Source organism: Cherax quadricarinatus, chromosome 43, assembly GCF_038502225.1.
Source record: "Cherax quadricarinatus isolate ZL_2023a chromosome 43, ASM3850222v1, whole genome shotgun sequence".
NCBI lineage: Eukaryota > Metazoa > Arthropoda > Malacostraca > Decapoda > Parastacidae > Cherax > Cherax quadricarinatus.
Genome location: NC_091334.1, coordinates 20,647,492 through 20,667,074, shown reverse-complemented (window position 1 = coordinate 20,667,074; position 19,583 = coordinate 20,647,492). Strand labels below are relative to the sequence as shown.

Below are 19,583 nucleotides of genomic sequence, written 5' to 3'. Positions count from 1 at the left end.
TGAAAGGATATACAGTGAAAGTTCTCTGTATATTCTCAAGGTCTGCAATTTCACCTGCCTTGAAAGAGGACGTTAGTATACAGCAATATTCCAGCCTAGAGAGAAGAAGCAATTTGAAGATGATCATTATGGGCTTCACATCCCTAGTTTTGAAGGCTCTCATTATTCATCCTATCATTTTCCAAGCAGTTGTGGACTTGTGGTAGATACATTGTTGTGATCTTTGAAAGTGAGATCCTGTGACATTATCACTCCCAGGTCCTTCACATTAGTTTTATGCTATATTGTGTGGTTGGAATTTGTGTTATACTCCGATTCAGTTTTAATTTCCTCGAGTTTTCGATATAGGAGTAATTGAAATTTATCTTCATTGAACTTCATAACGTTTTTTGCCGCCCATTTAAAGATTTGGTTATTGTCCGCTTGGAGACTGGCGGTACCAGGAGCTCTTCTGGAGGATGCCTTTGTTTCTACAAGTACATGTACGAGGTATACAGGCCTAGCTGACATACTACTAATACCAGTAATTTCATTCTCCTCCCGTCTGGATACCAGTCTGACTAGCAGTACACAAATCAATGCACCCACGGTAACGAGTGGTTTTGAAGCAAGGAATAAATCTGCGACTGCGGGTTCTGATCTACACTACAAAAACGCTACAGAAACATTACAAAAATACTACAAAGGCACTACAAAAACATTGCAAAAACAATACACACTACAAAAACAGTACAGTGGCACAACACATTTTTTTCTGGAGAGGAAGTCATGAGGGTAATTGATTTCTGTCTTAATGTTACATTAGTTAAAATTATGACAGTGATAATAATGCAAATATTTTATTTATTTATTTATTTATTTATAAATTTTAGCATACATACAGAGGTACAAAAAAATACAGATAAGAGCAGCATGCCAAAGCCACTTATACTATGCATAGCATTACGGGCTGGCTTAAAATTAACTTAAGATTAACTAAGCAATGATGAAATCAGTGATAAGACATTATTGTAAACAGATAACTATAAAATACAAACGAGCATTACAAAGACAGGTCATATGGTTGCATGCATTGTTGTTCATTCAGGTAGTGTATTTGAAAAAAAAAAAAAAAACATACATTGTATTTGATGAGTGTGTTAGAATTGATGATGACAAATATAGTTTTGTATCCTTCAAAATAATGTTTATATGATGTATTAAACATAGAAATTAAAGTGAAAACATGCTATAATTGTTAAAGCTTGAAAAATTTATTCAGAGATCTCAATGAGAATAAGCCGTTTGACTTTTTTGGCGGGAATAGCCTAGATAATGTACGTATATATTAATATCAGAAAACTGTAATCATCCCCCCTAAAAAAAATGTAAAACTGTAGCTAAATACACTGATTTTCTTATTTACAAGTGAGAGATACTATGTAAGTACCTAAACAAACCGACTTACAAGTTAAAGTTTAAAAAGTCACTGACTGACATTTTCGGAGGGATTTATCCTAGGTAATTTACACTATGTATGATAATTGCACTTACGTATACCTGTGTCTAAATAAACCTGCTTACCCGACTCGTGTACAACTGTACATAAATAAACTGACTGATTTAGTAGTGAGAGTTAAGGGAAAGTGAGCCATGTTGATGGTAGTGGTGGGTAAAGGTTGTTAAGAAGTGACGACAGCAAGTAGCCAGCTGCGGGTAACACTCGGTCATTATAGGACCGTCAGGAGATATTGGCCTGTACCTACTCCTTCCTGCTGGCTTCAGGGCGTATCAGAGACATATGTCCCCTCAAGGATTGTTCCTTGATGTTGGTGAGGGGCTCTTGATTTAGGGAATTGGATCTGTGCTCCAGTTCCCCGAATTAAGCCTGAATGCCTTCCACATCCCCCCCAGGCGCTACATAATCCTCCGGGTTTAGCGCTTCCCCCTTGATTATAATAATAATAATCAGACATATGATACATAGTTATTAGTCAAGACATTTCCACTTTGGTCGATATCCCCTCTGCTAGCACTGGACGGCCGGGCTCGATACGGCGTATGCTGTCAGTGGCCCTGAAACCCAACAGAAGAACAACAACAACTCGGTCATTATGAGTTTCTTCACTTGCAAGGTCACTAGTCTTCTTAAAACTGGTGAGTGGTCACTGTCTCACTTTGGTGATTACTTATTACTCTAAACTTTATATGTGAGGGTATATAGGTCAGTGTACCCGTGTATATACCCTCCATCACTGGTGGTTGGTGTAGGTCAATGTACTCGTGTATATACCCTCTCCATCACTGGTGGTTGGTGTAGGTCAGTGTACTCGTGTATATACCCTCTCCATCACTGGTGGTTGGTGTAGGTCAGTGTACCCGTGTATATACCCTCCATCACTGGTGGTTGGTGTAGGTCAGTGTACCCGTGTATATACCCTCCATCACTGCTGGTTGGTGTAGGTCAATGTACTCGTGTATGTACCCTCTCCATCACTGGTGGTTGGTGTAGGTCAGTGTACCCGTGTATATATCCTCCATCACTGGTGGTTGGTGTAGGTCAATGTACTCGTGTATATACCCTCTCCATCACTGGTGGTTGGTGTAGGTCAGTGTACCCGTGTATATACCCTCCATCACTGGTGGTTGGTGTAGGTCAGTGTACCCGTGTATATATCCTCCATCACTGGTGGTTGGTGTAGGTCAATGTACTCGTGTATATACCCTCTCCATCACTGGTGGTTGGTGTAGGTCAGTGTACCCGTGTATATACCCTCCATCACTGGTGGTTGGTGTAGGTCAGTGTACCCGTGTATATACCCTCCATCACTGCTGGTTGGTGTAGGTCAATGTACTCGTGTATATACCCTCTCCATCACTGGTGGTTGGTGTAGGTCAGTGTACCCGTGTATATACCCTCCATCACTGGTGGTTGGTGTAGGTCAGTGTACCCGTGTATATATCCTCCATCACTGGTGGTTGGTGTAGATCACCCCCTCAAGGAAGGTTCCTTGATGTTAGTGAGGGGCTCTTGATTTAGGGAATTGGATCTGTGCTCCAGTTCCCCGAATTAAGCCTGAATGCCTTCCACATCCCCCCCCCCAGGCGCTGTATAATCCTCCGGGTTTAGCGCTTCCCCTTGATTATAATAATAATGGTGTAGGTCAGTGTACCCGTGTATATACCCTCCATCACTGGTGGTTGGTGTAGGTCAGTGTACCCGTGTATATACCCTCCATCACTGGTGGTTGGTGTAGGTCAGTGTACCCGTGTATATATCCTCCATCACTGGTGGTTGGTGTAGGTCAGTGTACTCGTGTATATACCCTCCATCACTGGTGATTGGTGTAGGTCAGTGTACTCGTGTATATACCCTCTCCATCACTGGTGGTTGGTGTAGGTCAGTGTACTCGTGTATATACCCTCTCCATCACTGGTGGTTGGTGTAGGCCAAGCCTCTCCATCACTGGTGGTGGGCATAGGGCAGTGTACTCATGTATATACCCCTCTCCATCACTGGTGGTTGGTGTAGGTCAGTATACTCGTCTTTATCACTGTATGCATGAGTACATTGACCTATACCCTCTCCATCACTGATGGTGGGTGTAGTTACCTGGAGAGGGTTTTAGGGTCAACGCCCCGTGGCTCGGTCTGAGACCAGTCCTCATGGTGGATCAGTCTGATCAACCAGGCTGTTATTGCTGGCCACACGCAAATTGAAGTATGAACCACAGCCCAGCAGGTCAGGTACTGACTGTAGGTGCCTGTCCAGTGCCTTCTTGAAGACAGCCAGGGGCTTATTAGTAATCCCCCTTATGTTTGCTGGGAGGCAGTTGAACAGTCTTGGGCCCCTGACACTTATTGTGCTGTCTCTGTGTACTCGTGGTGCCCCTGCTTTTCGTTGGGGGAATGTTGCATCTCCTGCCGAGTTTTTTGCTTTCATAGGGAGTGATTTTCGTGTGCAACTTTGGTACTAATCCCTCTAGGATTTTTCCAATTGTATATTATCATGTAGCTCTCTCGCCTGCACTCCAGGGAATCCAGATCAAGGGCCTTCAACTGTTCCCAGTAATTTAGGTGCCTTATCGTACTTATGTGTGCCATGAAAGTTCTTTGTAGGTCAGTGTTTCCATGTATATGCCCTCTTCATCACTGGTGGCGGGTGTAGGTCAGTGTAGTCATGTAAATACCCTCTCCATTACTGGTGGTGGGTGTAGGTCAGTGTACTAATGTATATACACTCTCCATCACTGGTGAGTATATACATGAATACATTGACCTATACCCTCTCCATCACTAGTGGTTGGTGTAGGTCAGTGTACCCATCTATATACTCCTCTCCATCACTGGTGGTGGGTGTAGGTCAGTGTATCCATGTATATACCCTCTCCATCACTAGTGATTGGTGTAGGTCAGTGTACCCATCCATATACCCCTCTCCATCACTGGTGGTGGGTGTAGGTCAGTGTATCCATGTATATACCCTCTCCATCACTAGTGATTGGTGTAGGTCAGTGTACCCATCCATATACCCCTCTCCATCATTGGTGGTGGGTGTAGGTCAGTGTACCCATGTAAATACCCTCTCCATCACTGGTGGTGTGTGTATGCCTGTATATCCTTTGTTTTCAAATCACACTGTTTGACATTTTGTGGGTTATCTTAAAGTAATCTAAATAATCTACGATCATTTTATACATACAACAATACATGTACTGAGTTTATTGCAGATGTATATTACTGTAATCTAAATAATCTACCATCATTTTATACATACAACAATACTGAGTTTATTGCAGATGTATATTACTGTATTCATGGGAGAAGCATTAAACCCATAGGAGTTATTTTATGCCTAGGAAATGGTAGGCAATTTAAGTAAAAGAAAAGTGTGTTTATTTCCATAGATCAAGAGCCTCTCCAACATTAAGATACTCCCCATGATGGGATTGCAAATGTTTAAATGCATAACATTTACTTGTGGACCTTACACGTTACATTGTATGTTAGGATATAGTGAGACAAGACACTTGAGCCAACACTAGGTCATATATATTGAGTTTTGGTCCTGGGACCTTGTTCACTTTTGCTCACTTGTCTTTTTAAACCACTTATCAATATCCATCACCAGTTTTTCATACAATTATGGTATAAAGTTTTCTTGGTTTGATTATCACAGTAATCTTACAGTATGAAGCTTTTCCCACATATCTTAGTTACTGTACTTTAGTAATCGATTAACAGTTTTGTTTTGTTTTCATTTTTAAAGGAGCAATATGTGGCTGTAAAAGGAACTATGCTACAGTCTCTCCCTCACACCTGGAGGCAGGATATTTTAAACCACAGAGAGTGCTCATTCTAACAAAGCTTTCAAGATATGAATTTGAGAAGCGTCGTCACCCAGAACTGACTGAGCGTCAACTAGAAAAATGTCTCCAAACAAGAGGTTCAGACTATAATATACTTTTGTATCATCATTACATTCATAAGGTTAGTTTCAGATGATACAGTACAGTATTGATAAGTATATGTTTGTTTCAGTAAACCTTCCCAAATAGTGTCAGAAAAAATGTTGCAGCTAATTTGTAGGTAATGATGTATAAGGTAGTTATGACATAGCTTGTCTGTTTAGGTTAGTGTATTGTATTTCATTTGTATTGTTAAAAATTAATGTACAGTATTAATTGTAATGAGACTGTTCAGGCATTTAGAAAATACAATTGACTGTGTGATGTGATTAAATTTATGAATAAAATACATATTGATGAGGTTAGTAGTAGCTTAGATTGTAGTTTACAACTTCTTTTTTTTAGGGTGTCGAGAATACGGTTAACAGTGTCTTCACTGCTGCTGGCATTGAGACAAGAACTGTATATCGGTTTGACTACTCCGATCCCAATATTAATTGGGCTGATGTTATCGTAACAACAGGTGGTGATGGGACATACTTACTCGCAGCTTCCAAAATTTTAGACAGAAACAAACCTCTTATTGGGTTTAACTCTGATCCAACAAGATCAAAAGGACAATTGTGTCTCCCACAAAAATATTCTGTTGATGTCAAAGAGGCTCTTGACAAGCTGTTGAAGGCAAGTGTTTATTATTATTGGATTCAGTTTCTTTGTATCAGGAGGAATGATAAATATGAAATGAATAAACTTGGTTTTAGATTTCTGTAATGTTCTACTTCTACTAGTATGTCTAAGATGTTGCTAGGTGTATATGTATATGTTGCTGACCCTGATTTAATGGATTTTGAGTATCCATCACAATATATGGCTGGACAACATTCCATTAAATCCAGAATTACCTTTTACTGCTTGGTATATTCATTTTGGATTTAACACATATTGTTAAAACAGAGTTGTCATTATTTTAAGTCATTTCTGGATTTAATGGATAAAACTCCTTTAAATTCAGAATTATTGGTTGTTGCAGATTTAATGGACTAATTTTGTTAAATCCAAGAATTGTCAGTTTCTATGAAGATTGTGGAAAGTATCCTAGTAATTCAGATTTAATGTACAATCGGCTAAATTTAAGGGACATCCCCCCCCTCCTCCCTATTAGTCTGTTGAGTCGAGGGTTCAGTGTAATATAATAGGCTTTAGTAAAAAATGACAGTATTTTATTCAGTTGGTTTAGAAAGGGGGATTACATAGGAACACACTTTGAGGTATGCACTACAGTGAAACCTCGGCTTTTGTATGCCCTAGTTTGTATGTACGTGTAACTATAGTTATTCTCTATAATTTTTTTTTTTTTTTTGGGGGGGGGGGGTGTCTAGAATGGATTAATTGGATTTACATTATTTCTTATGGGAAATATTAATAAAAAATACATTTTATAGAGAATAACTATAGTTTTACGTACAAACTAGGGTAAACAAAAACCGAGGTTCCACTGTATTTTCATCTTTTACTAATTTAAATCTAAATTTTTAAATGTAAAATGTAGTTGTACAATTAGATCTACACACTAAAGAATGAGGAAGCTTTCTTCTACATAATTATCTCTGTCACAGAACTCCATTTTTTTAATAGGAGAGTTGGCTGGGAAACCTTTTTCTTAGAGGAAAACTAGTTGCAGCTGAATATCGTATACTCTAATTCATAGAATGAAAGGAAAAATAGATTTTATTTTACTTTTTTGGGGTACCTTTAATGCATTTATTTCATTTACAAAGTTTTTAAGAAAGGCTCAAAGGAATTTGTGAGATGTTGAATTTAATTACCATAAGCAAAAAGGTAGAAAGTTGAAAGTGAACATAGAAAAGAGTAAGGTGATGAGGGTATCAAATAATTTAGATAAAGAAAAATTGGATATCAAATTGGAGAGGAGTATGGAAGAAGTGAATGTTTTCAGATATTTGGGAGTTGACGTGTCAGCGGATGGTTTTATGAAGCATGAGGTTAATCATAGAATTGATGAAGAAAAAAGGTGAGTGGTGTGTTGAGGTATATGTGGAGACAAAAAGCATTATCTATGGAGGCAAAGAAGGGAATTTATGAAAGTATAGTGGTACCAACACTTATATGGGTGTGAAGCTTGAGTTGTAAATGCTGCAGCGAGGAGATGGTTGGAGGCAGTGGAGATGTCCTGTCTAAGGGCAATGTGTGGTGTAAGTATGTATTATGCAGAAAATTCGGAGTGTGAAAATTAGGAGAAGGTGTGGAGTTGATAAAAGTATTAGTCAGAGGGCTGAAGAGGGGTTGTTGAGGTGGTTTGGTCATTTAGAGAGAATGGATCAAAGTAGAATGACATGGAGAGCGTATAAATCTGTAGGGGAAGGAAGGCGGGGTAGGGGTCGTCCTCGAAAAGGTTGGAGGGAGGGGGTAAAGGAGGTTTTGTGGGCGAGGGGCTCGGACTTCCAGGAAGCGTGCATGAGCACGTTAGATAGGAGTGAATGGAGACGAATGGTATTTGGGACCTGACGATCTGTTGGAGTGTGAGCAGGGTAATATTTAGTGAAGGGATTCAGGAAAACTGGTTATTTTTATGTAGCTGGACTTGAGTCCTGGAAATGGGAGGTACAATGCCTGCACTTTAAAGGAGGGGTTTGGAATATTAGCAGTTTGGAGGGATATGTTGTGTATTTTTATACGTATATGCTTCTAAACTGTTGTATACTGAGCACCTCTGCAACAACAGTGATTATGTGTGAGTGAGGTGAAAGTGTTGAATAATGATGAAAGTATTTTCTTTTTGGAGATTTTCTTTCTTTTTGGGTCGCCCTGCCTCGGTGGGAGACGGCCGACTTGTTAAAAAAAAAAAAAAACACATACGTACTGTACTAAATGTAAATCATCTAGTGTGCTCATCACTGCATGAACAAAAGGAAGTATTCAAGACTTTAGTTTTTTAACAGTTGTGAACTTAAGGTGTTGTAAGTTTTGTTTAAGAAGTGATATAGCTTAAATTATGACTATACAATATACATATTACTGTATTATATTACTGTATATGATAGCTTAGCCCATAGAAAATAAAAAAAAAATGTATATACAGTATGTTTTTCTAGGTTGACTGGTGGCTTGAAAACTGGGTAGAATGAATAATGCATTAACTGGAGTAAAATGTATACAGTACTGAGATCCAATATGTGCTTCAGATTCTGTCTGCTTGTAGTATCTGGTATACTGTATTTTAGCAGTTATGTAAATTATTTACATGATTTTTAAATTATTAGCAGATGTAAGTCATTAACATGTGCAACTATTGTGTGCTGCACAGGGAAAATTCCGATGGACCTTCAGAAGCAGAATTCGTGTCACTCTAATTGGTGATGACATTTATAAACCACCTGTGGAGCTTCATGCCCAGCAGCTCCACTACCATGAGTACAGGTATTGTTTGGTGGTATTAAAGGCACTCCTCACAATGACCTATTGTTCTGGTAATTATATCTCAACTGAAAAAAATTGCAAATTTTATTGTGGTTATTTGGGGCTTGTATAGGATTTTTCTACATTCAGTGCTTCAGGTTCCTTTGTAAATTCTTCTAATAGAGCATAAATCTTAAAATGTTAGAACCATTTAGGGCCAATTTAAAAGCTGTATCATATTTATACATGTACTTATTTTTAACCTTCAATTTTTATTTATACTGGCCCATCATTTTTATAAATAATATCCATCAAGCTCATGACATTTAAATTCGATCTGAAACACTGGTTGTTTACATTGTTGAGTACCTGGTTTGATTCTGAGTGCTGAGCTGTGTTGGCAGAGCCCTGTTTGCTTTTGTTAGCATAAAAATCCCTTTCTTCAGTGCCGCTTTCATGTAGAGTATGTGTGTATTCACGTAAGTTGAATATGAACTTGTGCATGGGTGCTGCATTTCTCCCAGAATCCTAATGTATGGAATAGTTTTGTACACTTCACTTCAAGGTATTGTATGTACAGAAAGATTGCTCCATAACCCAAAATTTTCTTTCAGTGTTCTGTACTGTATTTGTGTTTAAAATATCAAAGAAAATGCATTTTGCTATCTGTTATGCTGTGTTTTACACTTTGTTAAATAATCACTGATGTAAGATTATCATTCACCTGAATGATAGCTTTATACATAACATGAGAGTAACATACAGGTACCTGGATATGGAGCCTCACTTACGGACATTAAAGGATGATGTACCTCTGTGCAGTGAGACTGGCATGGCAAGGAGAGTACTTCCAGTCTTGGCTCTTAATGAGGTTGGTCAACTATGTGATATGCCCTTCACTTATTTCTTGCTCCTTGTGAAGTACGTATTATATATGACTGGTAGTTGTGAAATAAAAATATTACTTCAAACATGTTTTTTTTTATGTACGTACAGTGGACCCCCAGTATTCGATATTAATCCGTTCCTGAGAGCTCATCGAATACCGAAAATATCGAAAAGCGAATCAGTTTTCCCCATAAGAAATAATGGAAATCAAATTAATCCGTGCAAGACACCCAAAAGTATGAAAAAAAAAAAATTTACCACATGAAATATTAAGTTTAATGCAATAGAATAATTACAATAACAATAGAATAATAACAATATAATAATTGACACCTACCTTTAATGAAGATCTGGTGATGATTGATGGGATGGGAGGAGGGGAGAGTGTCGAAGTTGTTACTGTTTAGAAGGGGAATCCCCTTCCATTAGGACTTGAGGTAGCAAGTCCTTTTCCGGGGTTACTTCCCTTCTTCTTTTAATGCCACTAGAACCAGCTTGAGAGTCACTGGACCTCTGTCGCACAACAAATCTGTTCATAGAGCTCTGTACCTCCCGTTCCTTTAAGATTTGTCTAAAATGGGCCACAACATTGTCATTGTAATAGTCACCAGCACGGCTTGCAATAGCTGTGTTAGGGTGATTTTCATCCATAAAGGTTTGCAGTTCAACCCACTTTGCACACATTTCCTTAATTTTTGAAGTAGGCACAATGGATTCCACAACTGGCATAGGCTTCTCAGGGTTAGCCCCAAACCCTTCAAAATCTTTCTTAATTTCCATACTAATTCTCACCCTTTTTACCACAGGGTTGGCACTAGAAGCTTTCTTGGGGCCCATGGTGACTTATTTTGCAGAAAGAAGTACCAAAAACAGTGATAATATGGAATGTACCGAATGTATCCTTAGATGCGCGCACACTGCCTGGCTTGTAAACACTGGCACACACAGGGCAGTTCAGGCCACACGTGGACACGTCTCGTACGAATCGCATCGAATACCGGGTTTTTGATCGGATACCGAGGCGAAATTTTTGCGTTAAAATGCATCGAATACTGGATTTATCGGATACCGATGCCATCGAATACCGGGGGTCCACTGTACAGTATATTAAGGGTGGTGTCTTTTTTTTTCAGTCATCTTCTGCCAAGACAGGGAGACCCTAAAAAAAAAAAACACACATTCACCATCATTCATTCTGTCACTGTCTTTCCAGAAGTGTGCTGGCATCACAATTCAAATTGCTCTCTGACTGCAGCATCCCCACCCTTACTTTAGATTGCAGACACTGCCCTTCCCACCTCCAGGATTCGACTCTGACTTAACAAGTTTCCCTGAATCTCTTCATAAAGGTTACCTTGCTCACACTCCAGCAACATGTCCCATAAAAACTGCTTGTCTCCATTCACTCCTAACATGCTTGCACAAGCCTGTTGACCCTTTCACTGTCGAGAGCCCTGCTCACAAACTTGTTCTCAGTGTCAAAGAATTTAAAAAAAAAAAAATTTCCTTATGAAATGATTAGAGAATCTTTTCCTGGTGGTAATTACACCAAAAGTACAAAATTTGATGGAAAACTTATGGAATTACGCTCTCGCAAAGTTAGCGATACTTATGCATCGGCGATTTCGTCTGCTTTGAGCCCTATTTTTGGCCAATTCTGCTGTTCCAGTCAACCAAACTTATAGCTGTTTTACTAGAACTCCATTTGTTCTATCGGTTGAGTACAAGAAACTGCCCATTTACCGATTTCAACTACCCAATAAAGTGATCAGAAATTGGTAATTTGGCCAATTTCATAAACAGTTCAAGTAAGGCCAATTTCAAAACAGGGTCCAGAATTAACAATACAAATATTCCTAACACTAAAATAACATTTTGTCTGTTCATTAGTCAAGTCTCCTGGCCCCTTTTATATTACACCTGCTTTCCATTTTGAATTTTTATTCACACAAAAAATAGAAGATTTACTGTTATGCAGACTACTGCATTATTGTAAAAATGGTATAAATAACATCAGCACATTTGTGAAAACATATTAGACCCACCGATTGACGTGTATTGGATGCAAAAATTGAATATTTCCACTACTTTTAGCTCAGTTTCAAGGTACTTTTATTATGTAAACCATTCAGAATCATCTCTATTTCTGTAATATATCTTCCATTCTATCAAATGAGACCAAGAAAATGAGAATACATCCATAAATCCCATACAAAAATACACCGCAAAGTCAGTGTTTTAAACCAAAAATGCAGTCGGAGTTTTTTTTTTTTCTCGTTATGCACTGCGTGCTGCATTATTTTTTTTTTATACTGTTCACACTGACTGCTCATATGTAGGCCTACCAGCTTTCTTCTGCAAGATTGGAAGCAGCTAGAATTTTGGCGTAATATTACGGCACCAACACTGGCTTGCAAGCCGTAATATTACAGCACCGACAGTGAAAGGGTTAAAGACCCTAAAACTCTAAACCTCATTTACCCCTCCTATCCAGCCATTCCTGGGATGACCCTCTACCCTTCCTACCTTCTACCTCAAATTTGTACACTGTCGACTTATCCATCTCCATCCACTCTACATACCCAAACCACCTCAATAAACCCCTCTTTAGCTCTCTGAATTATGCCCACGGTGACATCACATCGCCTTTTAATTTTTGCACTCCAGATACTCTGTATTACATTCACTTCACACATTGCTCAACCTTGGCATCTCATCTACTTCTGGACTCCTCTTTCTTGCAATTTTTAAAACCTGTACCTTGCACCCCATAAGTGTCACTACCACTATACCCTGGTACATTCCCTCGTATGCCTCCACAGGTAAACTGCTTTCTTTCTTTCCACAGATGTCTCGACACCATGCACCTTCTTTTACTTTCACATACAGTGGACCCTCGACCAGCGATGGCATCGATTAACGATAAATCTGACTAGCAATACATTTTATCGCAAAAATTTTGCCTCGATTAGTGCTAAAAAACTCGACCAACACTATTCCTTCCGTCTGAGAGGCGTCCACTTCTGGCCAGTGTTTACAAGCCAGCCAGCCACAGCAGTCGATTCCAAGCATACAGTCGGAACATTTCATATTATCACAGCCTTTTTAGTGATTGCACCTGCAAAATAAGTCACCATGGGCCCCAAGAAAGCTTCTAGTGCCAACCCTACAGCAAAAAGGGTGAGAATTACTATGGATATGAAGAAAGAGATCATTGCTAAGTATGAAAGTGGAGTGCATGTCTCCGAGCTGGCCAGGCTGTACACAAAACCCCAATCAACCACTGCTACTATTGTGGCCAAGAAAACGGCAATCAAGGAAGCTGTTCTTGCCAAAGGTGCAACTATGTTTTTGAAACTGAGATCGCAAGTGATAGAAGATGTTGAGAGACTGTTATTGGTATGGATAAACGAAAAACAGATAGCAGGAGATAGCATCTCTCAAGCGATCATATGTGAAAAGGCTAGGAAGTTGCATGACGGTTTAATTAGAAAAATGCCAGCAACTAGTGGTGATGTGAGTGAATTTAAGGCCAGCAAAGGTTGGTTTGAGAGATTTAAGAATCGTAGTGGCATACATAGTGTGATAAGGCATGGTGAGGCTGCCAGTTTGGACCAAAAAGCAGCTGAAAAATATGTGCAGGAATTCAAGGAGTACATAGACAGTGAAGGACTGAAACCTGAACAAGTGTTTAATGGTGACACTGACAATGTTGTGAAACACGTTAGGAATGTCATAAAGGAACGGGAGGTACAGGCCTCTATGGGCAGATATGTTGTGCGACAGAGGTCCAGTGACTCTCAAGCTGGTTCTAGTGGCATTAAAAGAAGGGAAGTAACCCCGAAAAAGGACTTGCCACCTCAAGTCCTAATGGAAGGGGATTCCCCTTCTAAACACTAAGACCATCAACACACTCTCCTCTTCCCATCCCATCAATCATCACCAGATCTTCAATAAAGGTAAGTGTTATGTAACTGTGAATGTCTTCTTCAGTTTGTGTGTATTAAAATTAATATTTCATGTGTTAAAATTTTTTTTTTTCAATACTTTTGGGTGTCTTGCACGGATTAATTTGATTTCCATTATTTCTTATGGGGAAAATTAACTTGACTAACGATTATTTTGACTAACGATGAGCTCTCGGGAACGGATTAATAGCGTTAGTCGAGGGTCCACTGTATTGTATGGTTCACCTCATCTTTCATAGACCCATCTGCTGACGTGTCTACTTCAAATACATTCACATCCTCCATACTCCTGCCCTCTAATCTGATATTCAGTCTGTCAGTACCAAGACATTGTGTTACCCCTCACCCCTTTGTTCTTTTCTACCTTCACTTTTATTTTCCATCTTTTACACACCCTTCCAGATTCATCCTCCAATCTTTGCAATTTGTCTTCAGAATCCCCCCAAAACAACTGTCATCAGGAAAGAGCAACTATGATAACTTGCACGTTGTATCAGATCCAACACCCTAGCATTTACTTCTTTTACAGTCCCATCTATATAGTATATATGTTAAACAACCATGGTGGCATCATGCATCCCTAAGTCCTTCTTTCACTGGGAAATAGTCCCTCTTCACTGGGAAATAGTCCGTCTCCTCCTACATACCCTAACCTGAGCCTCGCTCTCTTCATAAATACTCACTGTTGCTTTTTAGTAACCTACCTCCTACTCCATACATTTGGAACAACTTCCATATAGCTTCCTTATCTGTTCTGTCATATGCCTTTCCTAAATCCATAAATGCAACAAACAACTCCTTTTATGTAAGTACTGCTCAATTACATGCTTTAATGTAAACACATTCCCTACCTTTCCTAAATCCTCTCTTCTCTGTAATCCTACTGTCTATCTTAACCTTTAACACTTTCAAAAAATTATTATTCTGTAAATGTTACCTAGTGTACTAAACAGGCTTATCCCTCTTATTTATTCTTACATTGTCTTTTGTTTCTTTTCCCCTTGTACAAGGGAACTATTCATGCTCTCTGCCAATCCTTGGCTACCTTCTCTTCATGCATATGTTGAAGAAACACATAACCACTCCAACACTATACCCCCACATACTTTTAACATGTCCTTCAGTCCATCTATCCCAGTTGCTTTAATCCCTTTCATTCTACCTACTGCCTCACACACTTTTTCCCCACATCCATCTCAGCCTCCTCTTCACTCTGAATTGGACTGAGGAAGCCACTAACTGGTTGGTGTAATGTTTCCACAGTAAAGATACCCAAATGTTGCACAAATGTCTTAATTTATCAGTCTGTCAGTTCTCTGAATTATTTATATACACTTTTATATAGTGCTACCTCATCTGCAACATCCATGAACTCGCCACCTTTCCCTCATCACTAACAGTGAACAACTTATTAGAATATCCTCTCCATCATTCCAGCTTTCTCACATTATTGATCACTCTAACACAGTTTCTTATTCTCAGCAAAATTTGCTGATAAAGACATACCCATTCTCTTATTGGCTTTGTTTTTCTACTCCCTCACTATGCTTTTAACCTCCCTCTTCCTCTCCACATACTTTGTCTTTCGTCTGTCATTTTTTTCATTGCAAATTTTCTCGTAAGCTCATTTTTTTCCTTGCCACTCTCTTTACTTAATCATTCCTTCATTCTTATAGGAGTAAACTGTGTGTAAAGCATTGTCATCAAGGGCACCCATGTGCCACTATGTAAAAAACAATGTCAAACATGTAAAATTTCAGTCATTCCAAAACATATTTGGGTTGTGAAAAAAATAACTGGACAAAGTATCAGTTTTTTGCAATATAATTCATCCATTATGATTGAAGACTAGGCAAGTGGTTGCAGATGCTGATAAGGCAATTTTCTTGTAATGTTCTGCAATACTACTTCACTGGGATGGGAAATTGCTGCCATCTTTTATGGGTGGCAGTGAGCATGTGTATTGTATAGCAGTACTTTTTAATGACAGATAATTGCATTTATTTAACAGTGATACAGTATTGTTCACATTCCTGTGTAAGCAGGGTAATATATGAAGAGATTCAGGGAAACCAGTTAGCCGGACTTAAGTTCTGGAGGTGGGAAGTACAATGCCTGCACTGTACAGGAGGGGTATTTGCTGTTTGGTGTACCTCTGCAAAGACAATGGTTGTGTGTGAATGATGATGAAAGTGTTTCTTTCTTTTTAGGGTCATCCTGCCTTGGTGGGAGATGGCCAGTATGTTGAAAAACAAAAGAATTATAACAAGAGCCACCTTGAGAAAAATAAAAATTAATACTTATACTTTTTTGGCCCACCCTATTGTATATACAGTTCTGCATAGTATATAACATATATGTATGCCCTTTATTTTTCCTTTGCATGTGTACAGTTAAAATATTTCACATGACACCAGTCATAAACTTACCTGTTGCATAACAAACTTATATGAATGAAATTTCAACTTATATTTTATGGTACAGTATAAAAGATTGTATACTGTATGTAATATAATTTTGCTAGATGTCTAAAATTCTCCCAAGTTATTACTAACTAAAATACCTAATGTAATAGGTTTTCTGCATTATTAACTAGTGCTTCTCTCGTCTTGCAGGAGTCACAGAATTTATTGAAAAAATTAAGTTTCATATGTATCAGACAAATAGTAATGTATTTTAAAATTGCAGTCGGCTATTTACTCAAGTGTCAGTAATCGACTTGCAATGACAAAGTTTTTGTGTGTGTGTTTTTGATGCTCTACAGTTCTGTAAAAAAAAAAAATAATTAAAAACTTTTGAGTTTAAGGGTTAATGTGAAAACTGTGAGCTGTGTAAATTTTTTTTACCAAAAACTTGATATTCAGGCAAACTTGACTTTTTATTGAATAAGAATACTAGCATGGAATTTTTGAAATCTGAATTATAGAAGCCAAAATGGCAGACTTCTTTGAATAATTTAATATACACTGTATATAAAATATATGCTCTTTGTTTTATCATACAATTTAATGCTTTACATGACTTGCATTGACAATACAAGTGCATCATAATAGTCTGTACTACTAAACGAGCTTGTGTAGTTGTTGACAGCCTCATCAACATTAATATCTATGCACTGCCACGTTATCAAGTATTTTGTGTCAGTGTTTATATTGGCTCTTCACTATTGTACTGCTTCTTAATTAGCTATGTGTCCTCCCTGTATTAGGAAATAACTCGATTCATGAAGAAATGGCCATAGGTCTTTTCAGATTTTCTGTGGCTCCATTACCTTTTGAACTACGTACTCTATAAGAAGTATCAAGGAGTGCGATAATTTCAGCTCTAAACCCTGATAAAAAAAAAGGCTTTAAAGCACTATTTTTAATGCACAAACAATACACATTAAATATTTTGAGGAAAAATCAGATTTATTTTAATATAAATACATTATTAAATCTTTGAGTCACCTCTTCATGAAAAATATATACTGCATTAAAAATGTGTTCTAAGGATGTTTTAGAACAGAGTTTAGATGTTGACCTCTCCCTCTCTTGTCTGTCTGTCTCTGTCTTGTCTCTGTCTCACTGTCTTTGTCTCTGTGTCTCTCTCTCTCTCTCTCTCTCTCTGTCTCTCTCTCTCTCTGTCTCTCTGTCTGTCTCTCTCTCTGTCTGTCTCTCTCTCTCTCTGTCTGTCTCTGTCTCTCTTTCTCTCTCTCTCTCTCTCTCTCTCTCTCTCTCTCTCTCTCTCTCTCTCTCTCTCTCTCTCTCTCTCTCTCTTTCTCTCCCTTTTTTTTTTTTTTTTTTTTTTTTTTTTTTACACAGGGTTTGACAGGTTACGGATCCCTAGCTTTATTGACAGCTCTTTACAGGTTAAGGATTCCTAACTTTATTGGAAACCTAAGAGCTGTTACCTACATCAGCTCATTTGAAAGCATTTTTATTGTTATGAGACATACAAGTAGGGAACAGGATGAAGTTGGAGCCATCTGTGGGCCAGCATTTTCATTTGATCAACTGACTTTATCTCGTTGACATCATTATGCTGTACGAATGTGTTCCATACTCGAGTCATCCTTGGTATGTATGATCTCAGATGGAGTGATGTTCTGGAGAAGGGTACAGCCAGAGTGAAGTTGCTGCTTTCTGCCCATCTTGTGGCATAAAAGCTTGTTTCACGCTGTCCTCGAAGTGGATCCAAGTGTGGTATTTTGACAATATTGGCCTTGTACATAACAGTAAGGCCACCCACATCCCTCCTATGTTGAAGGCTCTGCTGAAATGACAGATCTATCCAGGATGGGTCCAGGCGAGAGATGAGACGTCTTGCTCTGTTCTCTACTCTGTCAAGCAGTCGCAGATGAGAGGGGGGGCAGGCAAACCAAGAAAGTGGAGCATACTCAAGGTGCGAGCATACTTGTGCCTCGTACAGGATCTTGCAACCCCTATTGTCAAGCAGATGGGAGATACGGCGAAGTGCTGTAAGCTTCCTGGCTGCCTTGTTTGCAAGATTTACAACATGGTTCTTCATGGTTAGTTTGGAGTCAAATTTCACCCCAAGGATATCAACTTCTTCTCCAGGTGCCAACATCCTCCCATTCATCCTTACTACTGCACCAGCATTACCATCATGGTGCCTAGAGATGATCATCATTTGCATTTTCTCAGGTGCAAATGTTACTTGCCATCTATTTCCCCAAGCTGATATAGCTCTCAGCTGGTGATTGATGTAGCTTAGAGCAGCTGGCATTTCTTCTCTTGGATAAGTGAATGTCAGTGTACAGTCGTCTGCATATGCATGTGATTCTGGATGAGATGAAGAAGGTCGTTGAAGTAGACATTCCATAACAATGGACCCAGCACGCTTCCTTGTGGAACACTTGCCCCAATAGGATGTCTTGCTGATTCCGTTCCATTGAGAACTACACTTAGAGATCTACCATGAAGGTAATCACTGAGGAGACATAGCGTAGAGCCTGCAATTCCCAGTGCTTGAAGTTTTGCTAAGAGGCCCTGGTGCCACACCCGGTCGAAAGTGCCAGCAATGTCCAGTGCTACCACACAGCTGACTTTGGATTCATCCAGTGACTGGTGCCACTTAGTGGAGAGGTTTAACAACAGATCAGCAGCAGAGTAACCTTTCCTGAAGCCGTATTGACGATCACAAAGTAGTGAGTGGTAGTCAAAAAACTCTGTCATTTGTCTTGAGATTATTGTCTCAAGGATCTTACCAGTGATTGACAGGAGTGACACTGGTCTGTAGTTGCTGATTTCTGCTCTGCTCTTCTTTTTGTGAACAGGGACTACATTTGCCTCTTTCCATAGAGAGGGCCATTTACACTGTACTAGGCAGTGCTGAAAGATGCGAGTTAGAGGTGCTGCTAGCTGGTCTGCACATCTTCTCAACAATCTTGGGCTCAACTTGTCTGGGCCCACAGCCTTTTCTTGGTCAAGCGATTTAAGTAGGAAATGCACCTCCTCCTGCCTTATTGTCACCACTGACAGTTTTGACACAGTTCTTGCAGCTAGCCAAGGAGGGTCCCTTGCTGGATCAGGAACTTGCATTTTGGTAGCAAAGTGTTCAGCAAAGAGGTCTGCCTTCTCTTGACTACTAGTAGAGGTGGTCCCATCCTGTCGATTTAGAGGTGGAATAAGTTCATCAGGCAGATAACCTTGTCTGTCCTTGACCAGGGACCACCAGGTTTTGGAGCCTACCCTACCTGATGCTAACTTTCTTTTAGTGTCCGCCTCCCATTTAGCAATGGCCCACTTTTGAACATCACCCATATGCCTACAGGCTTGCATGTGCAAGTTCCTGTTATAGGTGGTAGGATGTCTCTATACCTTCGCCATGCTTTGTACTTAGCAGTAGCAGCCTCTCTACAACGAAAGCCAAACCAAGGCTGATCTGTAGGCTTCGTCACATATTGCCGGTGAGGAATGTG

The 19,583-nt window shown here is 39.3% G+C and overlaps 1 protein-coding gene across 2 annotated transcripts in view; it reads left to right on the top strand.

Moving 5' to 3' along the window:
* Positions 1 to 1,689: 1,689 nt before the first annotated feature.
* The window catches only part of Nadk2 (NAD kinase 2, mitochondrial), a 41,308-nt gene continuing 23,414 nt past the window's right edge, over positions 1,690 to 19,583 (top strand). The window contains exons 1-6 of one of the 2 annotated variants that reach the window (XM_070093657.1): positions 1,690 to 1,811; positions 2,013 to 2,136; positions 5,249 to 5,469; positions 5,793 to 6,068; positions 8,713 to 8,825; positions 9,570 to 9,675. In XM_070093657.1, coding sequence (XP_069949758.1) covers positions 1,806 to 1,811; positions 2,013 to 2,136; positions 5,249 to 5,469; positions 5,793 to 6,068; positions 8,713 to 8,825; positions 9,570 to 9,675 — 846 coding nt within the window. In that variant the 5' untranslated portion in view covers positions 1,690 to 1,805. The remainder of the gene's footprint in view (positions 1,812 to 2,012; positions 2,137 to 5,248; positions 5,470 to 5,792; positions 6,069 to 8,712; positions 8,826 to 9,569; positions 9,676 to 19,583) is intronic. The other variant, XM_070093658.1, reaches the window with a different exon arrangement.